This window comes from Theropithecus gelada, chromosome 15, assembly GCF_003255815.1.
Source record: "Theropithecus gelada isolate Dixy chromosome 15, Tgel_1.0, whole genome shotgun sequence".
Lineage (NCBI taxonomy): Eukaryota > Metazoa > Chordata > Mammalia > Primates > Cercopithecidae > Theropithecus > Theropithecus gelada.
The window spans coordinates 54,442,268-54,460,305 of record NC_037683.1 but is presented as its reverse complement, the minus strand read 5'-3'; the positions used below and the strand labels follow the sequence as shown (position 1 = coordinate 54,460,305).

The following is an 18,038-nucleotide window of genomic DNA, read 5'->3' as shown; positions in this document are numbered from 1 at the left end:
AATACACGTCCTTATGCCTACAAAGGTTTGTTGAAGGAAAAGCTTGTGAATCACTTTCCACACATGGGGGTGTAAGGCAGGCTAATAATTTGGCCTTCTGGCAAAATGACATTATATAAATATCTGTAAACTCTCTATCTAGAGGGGAGGCAGAGCACTGGTGGGCAGGGCAGAAAGAAGCCCCCTGGTGTCAGGGCCCTGCCGATACACCCCTTAAAGCTTGGCACTTAGACAGCATATGCCTCTCCAAGCTCTACCAACCTCCACAGTACAGGCTTCGTTGACTAAGGAAGGATGCCATGGCTACAAATGACCAATGACCAGTGGAATAAAAGCAGCAGATGCCCCCATCCCCACCTCATCCCCATCCTATTATGGCCTTTGTTTATAATCTCTGGCTTCCACTGAATATCACATATCCCATTTCCCTTCCCAGCTGCTGCTGAGATGTAACAACTTGTCACCTGAGATACAGCCCATTAAAATTACATAGCACAGGTAACGGAGAATCCAGTGCAGGTCAGGACAGCAGGTAATTAGCCGTAACTTACAGAGCAGTCTTCAGGCGCTCTAAGGGCCTCCTGCCTTTACTCCCCTTCGTTTCTACTTCTTTGCATTCTGGAGGCCCTTTACAGAGGTATCTCCTGGGATTTCTTCAGCAGGGGTGGTTATTTAACACTGTTCTCATTAATTCAGCCACCAAGTCATTGCAGTATTGGGTTCACAAAGTTGTGGTGGGGAACTGTGACCATCATAAGAGACCATCAATTCTCCAGCAGCCAGTGGGGTGCAGGGAGTGGATTCAGCTGTCTCTGCATGTTTTCCAAAATAGACAACTGAATAAACTTGGGTAGCATCAGAATCTAGAGGAGGCAAGTTCTTAAAAGGAACAGAATCTTTGATTTCCTGCCAGTAAGGGCCCAGTAGAGTTTGCATCAGGTGCAGGGCCCTGGCTGTTTTCAAGTCCCCTCCTGTGGTGGTTTTGTCTCAAGGCATTCCTTAGAGAGGATTTAACATGTATTACAACAGGCAGGGCAAGCCAAGAGTGATGTTGACTCTGGGGTAAGAACACCACAGACATGAGATGTTGGAGTCATTGAGAGCATGGGTTTTGGAGTTGGGACACCTTGGGTCTGAAACTCAGTTCTGCCTGTGTGACCCTGGGCAAGTTACTTAATCCTTTTGAGTCTTAGTTTTCTCACCTGTGAAATGGAAATTATACTACCTGCCTTACAGGGTTATTTTACAGATTAAATGACATAATGCAGGTGTATTAGTCTGTTTTCATTTTGTTGATAAAGACATCCCCAAGAGTGGGTAACTTATAAAGAAAAAAAAGGTTTAATGGACTCACTGGGGTGAGGAGGCTGGGGAGGCCTCACAATCATGGTGGAAAGCAAAAGGCACATCTTCCATGGCAGCAGACAAGGGAAACGAGAACCAAGAGAAAGGGGTTTCCCTTGTAAAACCATCAGATCTTGTGAGACTTATTCACTACCCATGAGAACAGTATGGGGGAAACTGGCCCTGTGATTCAATTATCTCCCACTGGGTCCTTCCCACAATGCGTGGGAATTATGGGAGCTATAATTCAAGATGAGATTTGGGGTGGGACACAGCCAAAACATGTCAGCAGATAAAGTGTTTAAGGTAGCAAGCATTCAGAAAATGGCAGCTTTATTGGTATGCCTTCTCAAGTGGTAAATTCTTAGGAAGCCAGTTTACTAGATCCCACAGGTGAATTGTGTTTCCAGAGCCTTGGAAACACTTGCCAGTGCATTAGGGTATTATGGGGGCTCCGTTATTGCAGTAAGTAGTCTGCAAACACTTTTCCCATCCTCTTGAAGGATCAAATCTTGGTAACCGGCCGGGCGCGGTGGCTCAAGCCCGTAATCCCAGCACTTTGGGAGGCCGAGACGGGTGGATCACGAGGTCAGGAGATCGAGACCATCCTGGCTAACACGGTGAAACCCCGTCTCTACTAAAAAATACAAAAAACTAGCCGGACGAGGTGGCGGGCGCCTGTAGTCCCAGCTACTCAGGAGACTGAGGCAGGAGAATGGCGTAAAACCCGGGAGGGGGAGCTTGCAGTGAGCTGAGATCTGGCCACTGCACTCCAGCCTGGGCGACAGAGCAAGACTCCGTCTCAGAAAAAAAAAAAATCTAGGTAACCTTGCCCAACATTATTTTAATGAGTAGCTTATCCCAGCTATGACTAATAGTCTATATCCCCAATTCTCCTGGGGAGATGTGACTAATAGGCTATCTCCCCAGTTCTCCTGGGTAACCTTCTGCTGAGGTTAGCTGGTTTGACACTGGACATGAGCAGGTTTACTATTCAGTCTCCTGGAAATCAAGTGAGAAGACACTTCCTAGTAGATGTCTCTCTAGAGTTAGATGCTCATCTGTGAAGCTGGGAGCCTAAAGAAATACTGGAATTTTCCAAAGACTCTGAGAGATGTCAACCTGAAGTATTTATAACCCTCATCACAGAGTGATTCAACAATGAAAACTGATGATTTTTAAAAATCTTGTTGAGTCTTTTAAAGCATATTTTATTTTCCTGAGGATACGGTTCAAAAATTGTCTAATAGTCTCCAAGAGTTAAAAGGAAATGTATACTGAGAGAGAGACAACTAACATGTATTTTTCAGCAAATCTTATGTCTCAGGCTCTGGGATGGGTGTTTTTATTCATACTGCCTCGTTTAATCCTTACAACAGTCCTGTGGAGGTCAGAATTACAACCCTTAGTTTACAAATGAATGGAAACTTAGAGGTAAAGTCACACAGCAGCTTCTAAGTGACAGAGCTAATTGATTAAACCCAAGTCTATCTACAAGTCCAGTACTAGTGCCGCCATACTGTAAATATATTTTGTTGATGCTTATTCTGTCTAGGCAGCATTATAAATATTTCTATCAAAATAAAAAACATGTGAGAGACATACAATAGAAAATAAAAACTTGGCTGGGAGCTGTTGCTTACGTCTGTAATCCCAGCACTTTGGGAGGTCAAGGCGGGCAGATCACCTGAGGTCAGGAGTTCGAGACCAGCCTGGCCAAGATGGTGAAACCCCATCTCTACTAAAAAAATATAAAAATCAACAGGGCATGATGGCAGGTGCCTGTAAGCCCAGCTACTCAGCGGGCTGAGACAGGAGAATCACTTGAACCTGGGAGGCGGAGGTTGCAGTGAGCCAAGATCGTGCCATTGCAGTCTGGCCTGGGCAACAGAGCGAGACTCTGTCTCAAAAATTAAAAAAAAAAAAAAAAACTTAAAATGTAAAGGTTAATCATAAACTCAACTCCCCAACATCCCATGTCTGAGAAGATTATCCCTATGGTTGACACGTTTTTATATTCTCAGATCCCTTGCCACAGCATGTGAGGGAGGATGAGACTCAGCTGTAGTCCCATGGGAAATGTTGCCAAAGGGATGCAACTATTTCCATAATGCACTTGACCACTGAACAGACTACTCATTTTAGAAATATGTACAGAGTCAATTTAGAGCAAATAGACATTCTGGACATTATGTAAACTGCTTGAGAACAGAGGCTCTGCCTACTTTGCTCTGTCTTGGAACCTAAAATAGGTGCTCAGCAAACACTCATTGAAAGAATAAATTAATAAAAAATGGCATTACCAGGGAGTTATGGGCCAGCAGAGGGTTTTCATGAGGCTAAGTCATCTGCTGCCCAGTCTTAGAATGGAACACAGGAATATTTACGGTACCTGGACACAGCCCTCAGGCATTTTAGTGATAATTAAAAAATAATAATAGTCAGAAAAAGAATCCTTTATCTAGAAGTTCTAGCCAAAAAAGCAAAAACAAAACAGGTCTTATGAAATTTTCTCCATCCTAAACAACCTCCTAAAACCATTCATTGAAAAGCTTTTATCGTGTGAAGGGGAATCTGTGAAATAATAATACATGCTATGAATGGTAGCATAGGACAAAGGCATAGATTTCTGGCCAGATACTCATGAGCTCAAACCCTGACTCCTAAACATGTATTAGCTGTACAACCTAGGGAAAGCCCTTCAGCTTGTTTAAATGTCAGCATCTTCACTGGTAAAATGGAATATTGACTTCATTTTTACTTTACTGGGTTGTAAGAATTAAGAAACATTAACAGTAGCAGGCACAGAGCCTGGTATTTAGGAGGCTCAATAGATGTGAATTCCCTCCCTCAGTTCCCTCCCTTGCTTTTTCCTTGTTCTTTCCTGCCCTGACACCCACTTATTCTAAAACCCCAGAGGTAAGTGACATCATGTAATTGTTTTATACATGTTCTTATTCCTTCTTTTCAAAGACTTTTTAAAAATCCATGAGTTGGAGGACCTCTAAGTTTGCTACTGGCTTTTTTCTATCAGGTCTAAAATATTAAATCCTATTATAAAACAGAAAAACAGGGAAGCTGGGGGCTGGACCATAAAAATTACTGTAATTAGTCAGGCAATATAATTTTTTAAGTCATGGCTTTCTATTTTACTGTCTTGGCTGTGATCTCTAAAAATGGTTAAAGAAATATAATTGAAAAGGAGGTGGCCCTTGCTTCAGAAGTTACTGCTGTTTTAAGGGCTTTCACAGGGACATCTGTTGGATTTTTAACAAAAGAAGCCAGAAAGTTTCAAGAGAGAGTAAGGGAAACTATGGTTTACAAGGTATCCACATCTGTTTGGTATTCTGCCATCTGAGAAAGTTCGACTTCTGAAATAGCACGGGTCGCCTAGTTAAGCTTGAATCTAGGAACAGATGAAAGCTTTCTTTCCTCAGTGTTTCAATGGTAGAGATCAACAGCTGTTTATATCCTTTAATATCTAACTAAGGATGAAGCTTTCACATCTGTCAGTATTTTCCGGTTCTATTTCCTTGGATCACAGTGGGGAGGAGATGAAGTTTGAACCCCTCCCAATTCCCAAGCAGAAACACAGAAATATGCCCAGTATTCAAAGCTGTAATTCTAAGCAGAACTCTCTATTTCTCATTCACCCAGGGTCCTGTTTGCTTAGAATTCTTCTTTTGCTTTACCCTGACAGACATCTTGATTATTTCCATGATAATGACTCATGACAGCACGAAGATCAAAAAGAAGAAAAGTAGGCTGGAATCAGGGGGAGGAAAAAGAGGAGGAAATGGAGTGTAACAGAGAAAGTGGCTCCTAATAATAAGTTCTTCCAAAAGACCACAACAATAGCATCTGAGGGCAAATCACAGACGTGAGCAGGAGGTTGAAGACCCTCATAGTGAAGGTGGATGGTGAAGGTGTGTACTGACCCTAACATTTCACCTTGGAAAAGTTAAACAGAGAAAATGGAACCCTATGGAAGCAAGGTGCAGGAAATATCCAGGAATTAAAAAAAAAAGGATTCAGAAACATTTGTTTAACTTTGCTCTGATCACCAGAATCATACATGTGTTGGGCCTTTATAAAGATTATTTTTCCATCCATCCATCCATCCATCCATCCATCCATCCATCCATCCATCCAATAACTTAAAAGTTACCAGGACTAGACTTAGTGGGGGATAGTCAGATGAATTAGACATATTGCATAATTTAAAGAGCTAGCATTCTAATGGATGAAAGCCTTCACAGAGGACATGGTATCTGAGCTGAACCTCAAAGGATACATGAGAATTCACGAGACAGAGAAGTGAGTGATTATGGAAGAAGAAAAAAACATGAATAAAACCAGAGTTGTAAGAAACAGACCATTTCTGGGGGAATGAAAAATTCTGAGTGGTTACAATAAATAGAGGATGCTTATTAAAAGTACAGGTTCATAAAGAACTCAAATAACTCAAATGTAAGAAAACAAATAACTCAATTTAAAAATGGGCAAAGGATCTGAGATATTTCTCAAAAGAAGACATACAAATGACTAACAGGTATATGAATGAATAAAGAAAATATGGTATATATATACAATGGAATACTATTCAGCCTTAAAAAATAAGTAAATCCTGTCATTTGTGACATAAATGAACCTGGAGAACATATGTTAAGTGAAATAAGCCTGGCATAGAATAACAAATACTGAATAGTTTCTCTTATATGTGGAATTTAAAAAAGTTGATCTCATAGAAGTAGAGAGTTAGAATGGTGATTACCAGAGGCTGGAGGTATTGAGAGGGCGTTGGGGAGATGTTGGTCAAAAAATACAAAACTTCAGTTAGATAGAAAGCGTAAACTCAAGAGATAAATTATACAATGTGGTGACTACAGTTTTCTTTTTTAAAAAGTGCAGGCTTTTAGGTCTCACCTAAGAGATTCTGATTTAGTTGTTAAGGGGGAAGAGAGGATCAAGGAATTTGCGTTTTGAATGGAAGGCCCAAATAATTCTGATATAAACAAAAGTTTGACAACTGCAATATATACAGCTTAACATTTTCCAAAAGATACTAATGGTCTTTCATTAATTAAAAAAAAAGGTACCAGTGTCAAATTAGGAACCACCACATACTACTCTTTTCTTGGAAATTCATAATGCACATTGGCATATTAAAAGTCCTATGGTAAAGAAATCAATTTCACTCAGCATTTCCCAAACTTATTTTTCCTTGGGGAAAGAAATCTTTAAGATCTCTCAAAATACAAGTATGCAATGGAAGATATTTGGGGTAGAGCTGAAACAGAGGATTCTGACCAGGTAAGCATGTTCCCTAAGCACACTGAATGACTAAGAAAATGTCTAGAAAAATAAAGCAAAGTCAATTACTCTGGGGGATATAGAGGCATCCATTAATTTCTTCCAAGCAAAGCCTAAAACCACCTATGATGTCCTGTTTTCCAGCCAGACAGCCAGAAACTTTCTCTCTCTCAAGTAACACACCATGGCTTTGTACTATGATTTCTGGTCAGCAATTCTATGGGGTAGCCACAATTGCAGAGAGAACAGGAGTATGCAGAATTCAAAGCATACAGGTGCAGACACAAGGGAAAGGACAAAGAGGAGGTATCCTTGCCTACATTTATTTATCTTTATTGCTATTACATGTTCAGCACAGAGCATTGGCAGTTGCTAGTAAGGCTTTTGGAAAAGAAAAAATCCTTTCAGCTCCAAAAGTAGCCTATGACAGTCAATGAAGAGTGCAAAAGACATGAACCTAAGAAATTTCCACTACTCTGAGGTGCTTAATATTATGCCCAGGGGAGTTTTTGAAACCTGCCTTCTTCCTCCTATGCTGTGAACTGGGGTATTTGCCCTGCCATACAACGTACCTCCTTCCTGTTAAGAAGGAGTAGGAGAGAGAGAAGCATGAGGGAACTGGACAAGTCAAAGCAACACCAGGATCCTGACAAATTGGTTTGTGTGCTGAATATTTCAAGATGTACATACTGCATCAATCAATTTATACACTTTTTTTCTGGTATAAACTTAATTACTTCCATACACCTCCTTCTCAACTTTCTATATGCTATGTGGGGACACATCCTACCCCAATCTAGAGGTGATTTCAACAGTGTGTTTTTTGTACTCCAAACATCTCAGGCTTTTAAATCATACTTTCCAATAGCACAAGTATTTTTTCAATCATTCTACAAATATTTCCTGAGTGTCTACAAAGTTGCAGGGCATTATGCTAGGCACTAGAGCTACAACAGCACAAATAGGAGATTGTGGATTCCTATTGAGCCTACAGCATAAAACACTGAATTCTAAATTCAGTCTGAAAGTGCATGGAAAAATCTAATGACCAGCATCATAAAGACATGTAAGAGACAGAAAAGACTGACTGGTCCTTACTTTAGAAGTGTTTTAGCCCATAGCACAAGGCAAACAAAATAAATTGCATTTCAAGTGTCGAAGTGTATCCAGAAGTTATGCAAGGGTTAAAGTAAACAGCACAGCCTGGAATTAACAACCTAGGATTAGAAGAGGGAGGAGAATTCCAGGATCTCTTTTTCCCCAGAATTTGAACCCCAGTTTGTTTGATCCCCAAACAAATCTATGAATTTTCACACTGGGATTTCTTAATCCTGAGTTATAAATACCAGTAACTACATCAGAGTCCATGTAACTTTGGTTAATTAACCAAAAAATAATAATCTTATCAAGATAACTGAGTCTGACATCTAGTCCTAAGAAAGCCAACACAATCACATCTGACATTTCACCAAGTCAGTGTTCCCCAGCATGTGGTATGTGTACCACTGGAGTCCACAAAATAAATGTAAGTGGTCCATAAATTTTTTTTTTTTTTCATTTCAACGAGGCTCTTATATATCACTTACTACAGGTACGTGAGTGATGGAATTAACGCATGGGTGCTACCTAGCATTCAAAGGCAGTCTGCAAATTTTCATAGTGAGGGTTGTGAGGGTGACAAAAAACTGAGTGCTGGTAATGAACTTACCCACACATGTTGGAAATATTTCCTCGTTGTTGATCTGAACCTCAATCCAATCCATAAGAAGGTTCATGTACTGGGGGGCTGGCAGCGCTGTTGGCTTCTTATACTTGAGGTCATCCTGCCACCGATACTCATATTTGGGGCCCCCTGACATCACAGGGCAGGTCCGCTCGGTGCAGAACTCACAGATGGTGCCATAGATGAGGTTGATCCGATTGAAGAAGTCCACCACATGTACCGCCACCCAATCATTCTGGTCCTCCCCACTGGGTAGCTGCACAGCTGCCTTCAGGTCCACACCCGAGTTGAGGGATGCCTGAGCCCGTTTGTGCAGCTCAAACCTCTGTGTGCCAGGTTCAAATTTCCTCTTGGGTCGGAAGGTCTTGTCCTTGTTGAATACCTGCTTCAGGGCTATGGACATGGTCTTCTCTTTCGCTTCCTTTCTTTTGCAGGAAGCAAAAAGGCACCTGGAACTTTTTAGGGAGAGATCACAGCCCAACAGGGTTTTCCACTGCCAGCACTCAGGCCCCAGTCTTACAGCCTGTAGCTTTTAAGCTCTTTTAAACAGCCCCTTCCATCTTCCTCTTGAATGATTTCCAAGGGAACCTCATGTTCTTTCCTAAAGGTAGAAGAGAAAAGGGAACACATGAGTGCCCAGTTTGCCTTTAAAAAATGACAGCCTTCAACCTGATTTCTACCTTGCGTTCTTGATCCAGGTATATGGACATGGTGGTTAAGCCACTGCCCTGTGACTCTGTACTGTTGATGCAAACCATGCAAATAACTAAAGAAGAAAAGGCATCACACTTGTTTTGTTCATGGCTTTGTCAAATCTCTACTGGCTCTTCTTTGTGTGATCATAGGCTTAGTGGACCTTTCCAAGGTGTTAAGGATGAACATGTTGATCAATGGCCTGATCCTATCCCACATGTGCTAGTTTTTAGAGCCCCACCCCCCAACAGCCCCTATTAAGTAGGCATGGGGACACTTCCCCCATCCTTCTAGATACAGATGATGGAAGAGGCTAATAAGAATGTCTCTCCTAGGAATTTGGAAAAAGGACTCAGTCTAGGTTGGGCATTAGTGATGTGGCATTGGGTGAGAAGTGGTGAAAACTGGTAGAATCTTGTTCGGACTGTGTGTAGTGCAGTTGAGAAAGCTGCTCTACAGAGGCACGGAGGAAGAGGAGAAAAAGAAGGAGGTGGAGAAAGTGGCTGCCGATACACAGAGAAACAGAGACAAGAGCCTAAGCGAACACAGGGAGAGGAAGACAAGAGAAAAAGAGACAGTGAGAAGAACTAATCCTGATAATCTTCTAGAAACTGGTTCCAATTCCTTTTGAAGCCTAGCTGTGCTTCATGCCTTTTGCGATCCATTCACTTTTCCTGAATTAGTCAAAGCCCTTATTTTATTTCAGCTGACTTGAGTTGGTTCTGTTTCTTGCCAAACATTCCTAACTATGCCAGTATTTGTCACCTTCCAATGTGCCATCCTTTATACCCTTCATCTCACACCTTAGACAGCACTTTGAGGCAGAACTGTCCAATAGAGCTTTCTGTTTCCATGACAATGCAAATGTTCTATATCTATGGTGTCCAATACGGTACCCACTAGACACATGTGGCTATTGAGCATTTGAAATGTGGCTAATGTGACTAAGGAACAGAATTCTATATTTTATTTAATTTTAATGAATTTAAACTTGAACAAGCGCTCACAGCTACCACACTGGATGGCACAGCTCTGACATCTTCAATGCTCTCTTCACCACTAACTTGTTGATCCTCACAAAAATCTAATAGATTTATAGTGGGTATCATTCTTCCTGGGTCTCCAAGAGATACAATTACTTGCCTAACAAGATCCCATAGCTAGGGGGGCGTGCTGTTAGATTGAAATTTAGTTTGTTGACTCCTAGCAAATGCTTTCTCTACATGGCCATATATTCCAAAAAGTAATGGACTTCAACTTGTCTTTCCTACTGATTTACAAACTTGTTTTACCCAGAGCTTCTATCCACATATTCCCCAAAGACTGCTGTATAGATTGGTTGGAGGTGAAGGCTATGTTCTGTGGCCTTGAAAAAGAGAGGAGATAACTGATCCACTCACAGGTCAAGCCCCAACAAAATGAGCCAACAGCTGTGGCCAGATTCAGAAGAGCCCAACACGGAATGTGTTAAAATGGGCTTGGAGCACGATCCCACTAAGTGCTTTCTCCCTGCCTGTAAGGGGTTCTGCCATTCCACACTCAAACAGGGCTTGATGATACTTTCAACCTTAAATTATTGAGGCCACTATACCTAAGACATCCTGATTCCCCCTTATGAACTCTGCTCTTGGCTCAGAATTGCTAGCGAGGCAGCCAAATGCCCTGCCTCCCACCCCTAGTCCCAAGGCCTCTGGCTCTGTGCCTGCTCACTTCCTCCCTTTTAATCCCACCCTCTTCCTAATAGGTTTTCACTGAAATGCCATATCCGCAAGGTGGTATTTTTTTCCTATTCACAGGACATTGACCATTGACCCACCCCCCACCAAAGAGATCCATGTGGAAAAGCAGGTCACATGAAATTTTCTGCCTGAGAGAGTCTGTGAAATCACACTTCTGGGTACCCTGGAATAGGACCTATAAGGATATCAACACATAAACTCTGCAAAGTCTAGGGAAAGAATGGAGTGATCTCTGTTCCTGAAGAATACCTTCCTAAAGGCTTAGCTTGCCTGAAAACAGGCTTAAGAAACCTGAGGATTTTAGAAGGAAATTTCCAAAATAAAAGAATGAGCTAGAGGTTGGAAACACAGAGAATGGATGGTGAGGACTTGTTTTTTAAAAAATAGACAATAATCCTTCTATGTCTCAAATGCTTAATTGCTGACAGTAAAATGGTAACCACTGAACAGTTGCCCCCTCAAGTCTTGAACAAATAAAACTTGCTCTTCTGTTTTTCTGATAATGAAGGTACCATCAATGCCCACAGTCCTCAGAGCAACTTCCTTTCACCGCCACACATACCCTTGGTGCCACTAATCCTTCTGTTTTCTCTCAGCCAGGAGTGTCTACCTGCATGGAAAACATTGTGGAAACCTTCCTCCGTACCTGTGCCAGGCTCTTGTGGATGCCATCAACAAGCCCCTCTGATACCTCTGATGGGAGCATGCGAATAACACCAAACAATCACAGCAAATCCTCCTCATCATAAAGCCTCGCATGGACTAGCACTTGCAAATATTTAAATAAATATTAAAACGCTGTTGGAAATTTGGGAATTTTTCTTCCAAAGATACTCACAGAACCAATATGAAGATATGTCTTTTTTTTTTTTTTTTTTTTTGAGACAGGAAGATCCCTGGAACCTGGGAGGTCGAGTCTGCAGTGAGCCATGACCATGCCACTGCACTGTTGCCTAAGCTCCTGAATAGCTGGGACTGTAGGCACATGCCACAATGCCAGGCTAAGTATTTTATCTTGTATTTTGTACAGGCAGGGTCTCACTTTGTTGCCTAGGCTGGTCTTGAACTCCTGTCCTCAGGCAATCCTCCTGCTTTGACCTGATAACAGTCTCTTGAACTGGAAGGACACTGATCCAAAACTTCAAATAGCTTTAAAGTCACTCTCTTTTTTTGCCACAACTTAACAGGCCTACCTGAGAAAGAAGGCATCTTTGGAGGATTCTTTCTCATCCAAGTCCCTTAATGCTGCATATTGACCACCATTTATGAAATCCTACTATGCACCAGATCCTTTATGTATATTGTTAACATTTCTAATCCTCACCACACCTTGTATGGTGGAAGTTTTTATGACCATTTTATATATTTAAAAAATTGAGGTTCAACTAGATAAAATAATTTGCCAGAAATCACAAAGTTGGTGGATGGTAAGGCTAAATGTTAAACCCTTAACTGTTTGGCACTGAAACATAAATGATTTGTTTCTCACTAAAGCAGTTTTAAAGTTTTATGGATATTTTTATGTTTTCAAAGCTCTGGCACATGTATGTTTCAAAGATCCTCACAAGACTAGAAAGGAAACTAGAACAGGTGGTATTATCTCCGTTTTACAGACAAGGAAACAGAAACTCAGATGTTCTAGTGCTTGATCCAAATTTGTAAATGATTCTGACATGGTCAGACATGAGGATGTCTCTTTGGGTGAAACTTTTGAATCTAAAATGAAGTTTTCTTAAGAAGAAATAGGTTGATCAGGTAGGCCCCCCATGTTTAAAGATAATGGCAATCCAGGATGGATAATAACAAGATTTACCATGCCGCTGAATAACTGAACAAAGAGGCACCCATCTGTGTCTTTTCCTGAGTGTCAGATGCCATATTGGCACAGGAACCCAAGAGTTTTGAAATTAAAAAGGGAACTGTAAATGCACCTAGACTTACTTTCCCAGCCCAAAGCTCCCTTGGGACCCCTGCCTATAATTTATGCTGTGGGCTAATTGAACAGAGCAGTGCTCAGCCAATGTGAACTTGGGGAGCTTATTAAAATGCAGGTTCTGATTAGACTGGTCTAACAATCTCCCACGTGGTGCTGAATCTACTGGTCCACGGATGGCACTCAAAGCATCAAGGCCTGATCTAACTAAGGGAGCCTGTTAAAAATGTAGATGCTTAGGCTTCACCCCAAACCTGGTAGATCTAAGTGTGCATTTTAACAAAATCTCAAAAGTATATGATCTGAGAAGTGCTGGGTTGGAGGGCTGCCTGGCTGGCTCAGTAAAGGAATGAATAAACAAACTTCCATTTATTGTTTTGTCGACAGATTGTTTCATAAACAGTCTTCAGTTGAGTGTGGGTGTGTTTGAGGAAAAAAAAAAGAGAGATACTGTTTTGAATACAATCGCCTTGACAGATGGTGACAACCACCAGGTCTTTTGTTCTGGACTGACTTGTATAGCCCAGCACCCAGCACCTAGGAGGTCTCCAGTGAATACCTTTTCGTAAATGCCAGGTGGAGGGCAGCTGCTGCTATTGCAGCCCCATGCAGAAAGGCTTCTTTGACTGAATAAACTGTAGCACTAGCAACAACACAGTGGTTATTTTCTGTCCTGTTTCAGACTCCAGAAAAAAAAAAAAGTCATAAAGTTTGCACTCTAGGTAGAAACTGAAAGTAAATTCTATATTATGAACTGCACCCATGACAATGCTGGTTCTTAATAAATATTTGAAGTCAATGGTTCATTTGATCAATAAACATTTACTATAAGCTTTTCATGTGTCAGACACAGGGCTAGGCACTAAGGACACAGAGTTCATAAAAATGTGGTCCCTGTCTATGAAGAACTCACAATTTGGTATGTAGTTTTGAGGTTAGTTATTGACTTTTGCTTTTAATACTATAAAGTTCAATGCACCAACATGCATACTGATGTGATTCCTTCAGAGTATTACTCAGATCAGGAGTGAAAAAGGACAATAAAGGGTGAGGTCTTTGGAAAGAGAAAAACAGAAATCTAAATAAATAGCACAAAATTGACAGAAGTTCCATGTGCTCTGCATATTTTCTGCCTAATAGATCAATTACAACAATAAAACATGTGTACTATAAAAACATACAGAGAGAATTCGGCTGGGCTGCAAGGGAATGTTGACAAGGTAGCTAAGCAACACTGGCAAGGAAAGTTCTAATTTTTCTTTTCCTATTGATGTCTTTTGCCTCATTAGTTGAGAAATCAGAGTCCTTTCCAGGGATAGGAAGAAATGAAACAACTCTCCCAGTCACTCCTGAGAGATCCATCTTCTCTAGCCAGGCCCACCTCTAAGAGACCTTGGTGGTACAGAAGGGTGAGGGGGTTAGGAAAGGAGAGGGACCGAAGGTGACACCAGTTGCAGGAAAAGCAGTTCAATATCTTATCTGTGGGGTGGAGGACTCCTTTTGGCAGGATCAGCTGGCAGGATGATTCATTTCCTATAGGAAGGCCATAAGAGAAATGCCCCAGAAACACCCCACATGAAGGAAGTTTAGTGTCATCTTCATTGCCCGGCACAGAGCTGACTTAACTGAATGCTTGCTGAATGAATGAGTAAACGACAGTGAATGATGAACATTTTATATCACAGTGAAACCACAAAAGAGGAGCCAAAGTGGATCTCCTGTCTTCAGTTATTTGGGGACTCTATGTCAATCTGTAAGCTCACTGCCAACTCACTGAGGCTGCTGGGCTACCCTGAAGTAACATGTCTGCCTCCTGAAAGGACAAGACTTCAGCCCAACTTTTCTTTCAAATGAGCTGCTCCATTCCTCTGTGTTATCTGAAATTCCACCTCTTCGGAATCAAAGAAAGACTAGTCTGATTTCTCATTTTTCCCACTATATTGTTCTCTTTATAGCTGGAATAGTCCTTGGAATCGTCCTCTACTTCCCAAATATTGAATTAAAGTAGATTGGGTTTTTATTTTAGAGGGGCGTATGTATGTGTGTATCATAAAATGAACATCATCTGAGCTTTCTAGGCTCCAATAAAAGATGTGCCTAAGATGAAATTCCATCAACCCTTATGCACTGTTTACCCCTGCCTACTTAGGAGGTGCCATCTTTGCCCACAAGATAACCCCAGAATGGAAGAGATTCCTGCCTGAGAAGAGCTTTTCTATTTTTTTCCCCAATGAATTCAACTCCTCAACTTTGAGCAGTCATATCACTGCATTTTGTTACATTAGTTAGGAGAAACATTGCTGCCTCATTTTAATTTTCAAAGATATGCATGGTTTCAGAGCTTAGAATGCTCATGTTATTTCTGAACACAAACGAAGTCAGTACAAATAGGTGTAACCCGACAGAAGTCTGTCACAGGACTATTACTCCTCCTAATCTTCTAGCTCTTCAATGGTCATTTGAATTGCATTCTTGCTGTTTCATAGGCTCATTCTTTTGGTCATCAGTGCAGACATTCTAGTATCAAATGTACAAGTTAAAATTCCAAAAATGAAAGCATTACCTGCAACCTTATATACTGCAGCAGCAGCAACAGCTACAATAGATCAATGCACAGGTGTTTTCAGCAAAAAGCTATAATGATTCACCATCATTCAGAAGAGGAAAGTTAGTGGTGAGAAAGAATGGAAAGAGTAAAAGAAAAGAGTCGGATTTGTTTGGTATGGTTTGAAACACTACCTACTGACGGTCCATGGAAGAAAAGACAGAATTTTAAAAAATGTTTTATGAAATAAAGAGAATAATGTTTCTTCTGGACACCGGTACCAACAAGCTTGGATTCCCAACAATGACAAAGATGAAGACTCTTTGGTCAAACCTTGGGCAGGGTTGATCCAATCTTACTGCAGTTTTAAAAATAAATAGTAAAATAAAATTATTACAGGATAAAAGCTCAATTGACCCATTTAATCTTATAAAGATTATAAATCTTATAATGACATCCTACTGATTACACTGATTTTTTAAAAAGAAAGAGAAACTTCTCCAAATCAGTGAGAGACTTGGTATATTATTTCTAGATATTTAGACTAGCTAGAAAATATTCATTTTTGTGGCTTAAAGAAAGACATATGATTTGAAAAAAACAATATCTAAGTCAGGTGAGGGTAGAAGAATGGGGAATGTGGCGAGAACTACAGATAAAGCTTAAATTATAGCTGAAACAAAAAATTAAGGCAGGTCAAAAATGTTAAGTATTTTTACTTTTTAAAGCATAGGTGTATATCAGCTGATATGATGTCACTCTGAACCTTCAATGGATACTGAGATAAGTACTTTTACTTTTTAAAGCATGGGTATATATCAGCTGATATGGTATCACTCTGAACCTTCAATGGATACTGGGATAAAGGTTACTGCCAATTACCCTTTCTTTTTCTTTGAAACAGGGTATGTCAATCCTTTCTTGGAAAAATCTTACTTTAAAGGAAAAAGGTTCTATTTCAAGGAAGTTGGATCCTGTAACTGTCAACAGACTTGTTTACTCTCAGCCACTAAGTGAATTTGAGTCTCAAAGTCTGAAAAATTTTTAGCCCTAGCACCATGAGAACTTTTGTATGACATCTAGAACCACTGCAAAAGATCTTTGCAGGAAGGCGGAGAACACAAAATGGGCTAGAAGACTGGAAATTAGAAAATACAGTTCCAATTTTCAAAAGATTATAAGTTTAAGTTTGACAGGGGATAGATAAAATTAACACCAAAAGCAGGCAAGATTTAGAGACACTAAAGCCCAGTGGCTAACAGCACACAGCTTTTGTAGGGTTGCTGCAAGAATTCAAACAGTTTATGTAAAACATTTAGCATTAGCATGTACTGAATGTAGTGGTTGCTGCTATCATCATGTTCATCATTTGAATCACATTATGATGCAAGTTTTACTAGAGAGTCAGATTCTAGAGAGACCAGTCACCTAGAATCTATCTTAGGATGCCTAAAATCTAATTATATAATATTAACAATGGCATTTATTAAAGACTTCCTGTTTATTTTAGTTTTCACAACCTTATGAATAGGCATTATTATTATCCCTAATTTACACTTAAGGAAACTGAGAGAGTGAGATTGAAGCTGTATCCTGATCACAGAACCAGTAAGTAGCCAAGCTGACTGCAAATCTCTTACCACCTACTTAAAATTGCCTATTTAGACAGTTGGGTAGTTAAAGAAAAAAAAAATAGAGGAAGTTCTGGGATACACCTAAGGGGGTCAGGGAGGAAATGGGAGAAACAGAGACCTAGCCCTATGTACACTGTCATGTGCCACTCCAGAAGAGATCTATTTCTGGAAACTTTGTGGTCTAGTTTCAAAAGACCTGGATTCAAATCCTGACAATGACTTTAGCTGGCTATGTCTTTGAACAGACACTTTTTATGAATATCAATTTTGTCTTCTTTAAAGATGACGGTGCTGGGCACAGCGACTCACGTCTGTAATCCTAACACTTTGGGAAGCTGAGCCAGGCTAATTGCTGGAGCCCAGGAGTTCGAGATCAGCCTGGGCAACATGGCAAAACTCATCTCTACAAAAAATACACAAATTAGCCCAGCGGGACACGCCTGTAGTCCCAGCTACTTGGAAGGCTGAGGCGGGAGGATCACCTGAGCTTGGAGAAGTCAAGAGTGCAGTGAGCCATGATTGCACCACCGTGCTCCAGCCTGGGCAACAGAGTGAGACTCTGTTTCAAACAAAAACAAAAACAAAAAAAAAAAAAAGAAAAAATGAAAAAAATAATAAGGATAATGGTGCTTACCTTTATTGTAAGGTTACTGTGAAAATTAAAAGATATAATGCCAGTGAGCGCACTTCACAAATGGAAAACAATTATATGGTTATTGACATAGTGACTGATAAAAGAAACTATAACTTTTGACTTAACATCAAGAAATGATGTGAGAAATAGAAAATGATTCAGTTCAATGCAAATGTGTGTTTATGAATAAGAAATAGGCAGGAGGTGGTAGGGGTGGGGGGCACGGTGGCAATGGAGGCCCTGCACAGCAGGAAAAAAAGAAATGAAATGTTTCATTCTTGCTTAATTTGGGTGGACTTCTAATTCTCAGGCAAAAAGAAATAATATTAACCTCAGTGATTTGATAATGAGTTAACAATATTCCCCAACATTTATAACACTCTTACCCTAATATTTTGAGGGAGTTCCAGTATTTTTTTGTTTTTTGAGACAGAGTCTCGCTCTGTCACCCAGGCTGGAGTACAGTGGCGCAATCTCAGC

At 40.5% G+C, this 18,038-nt stretch overlaps 1 protein-coding gene across 1 annotated transcript in view; it reads right to left on the bottom strand.

The window, feature by feature from the left end:
• The window catches only part of MOB3B (MOB kinase activator 3B), a 205,668-nt gene that overhangs the window by 122,443 nt on the left and 65,187 nt on the right, over positions 1-18,038 (bottom strand). Inside the window, exon 2 of the mRNA XM_025360545.1 lies at positions 8,366-8,981. Within this exon, the coding sequence (XP_025216330.1) occupies positions 8,366-8,783 (418 nt within the window). The 5' untranslated portion in view covers positions 8,784-8,981. The remainder of the gene's footprint in view (positions 1-8,365; positions 8,982-18,038) is intronic.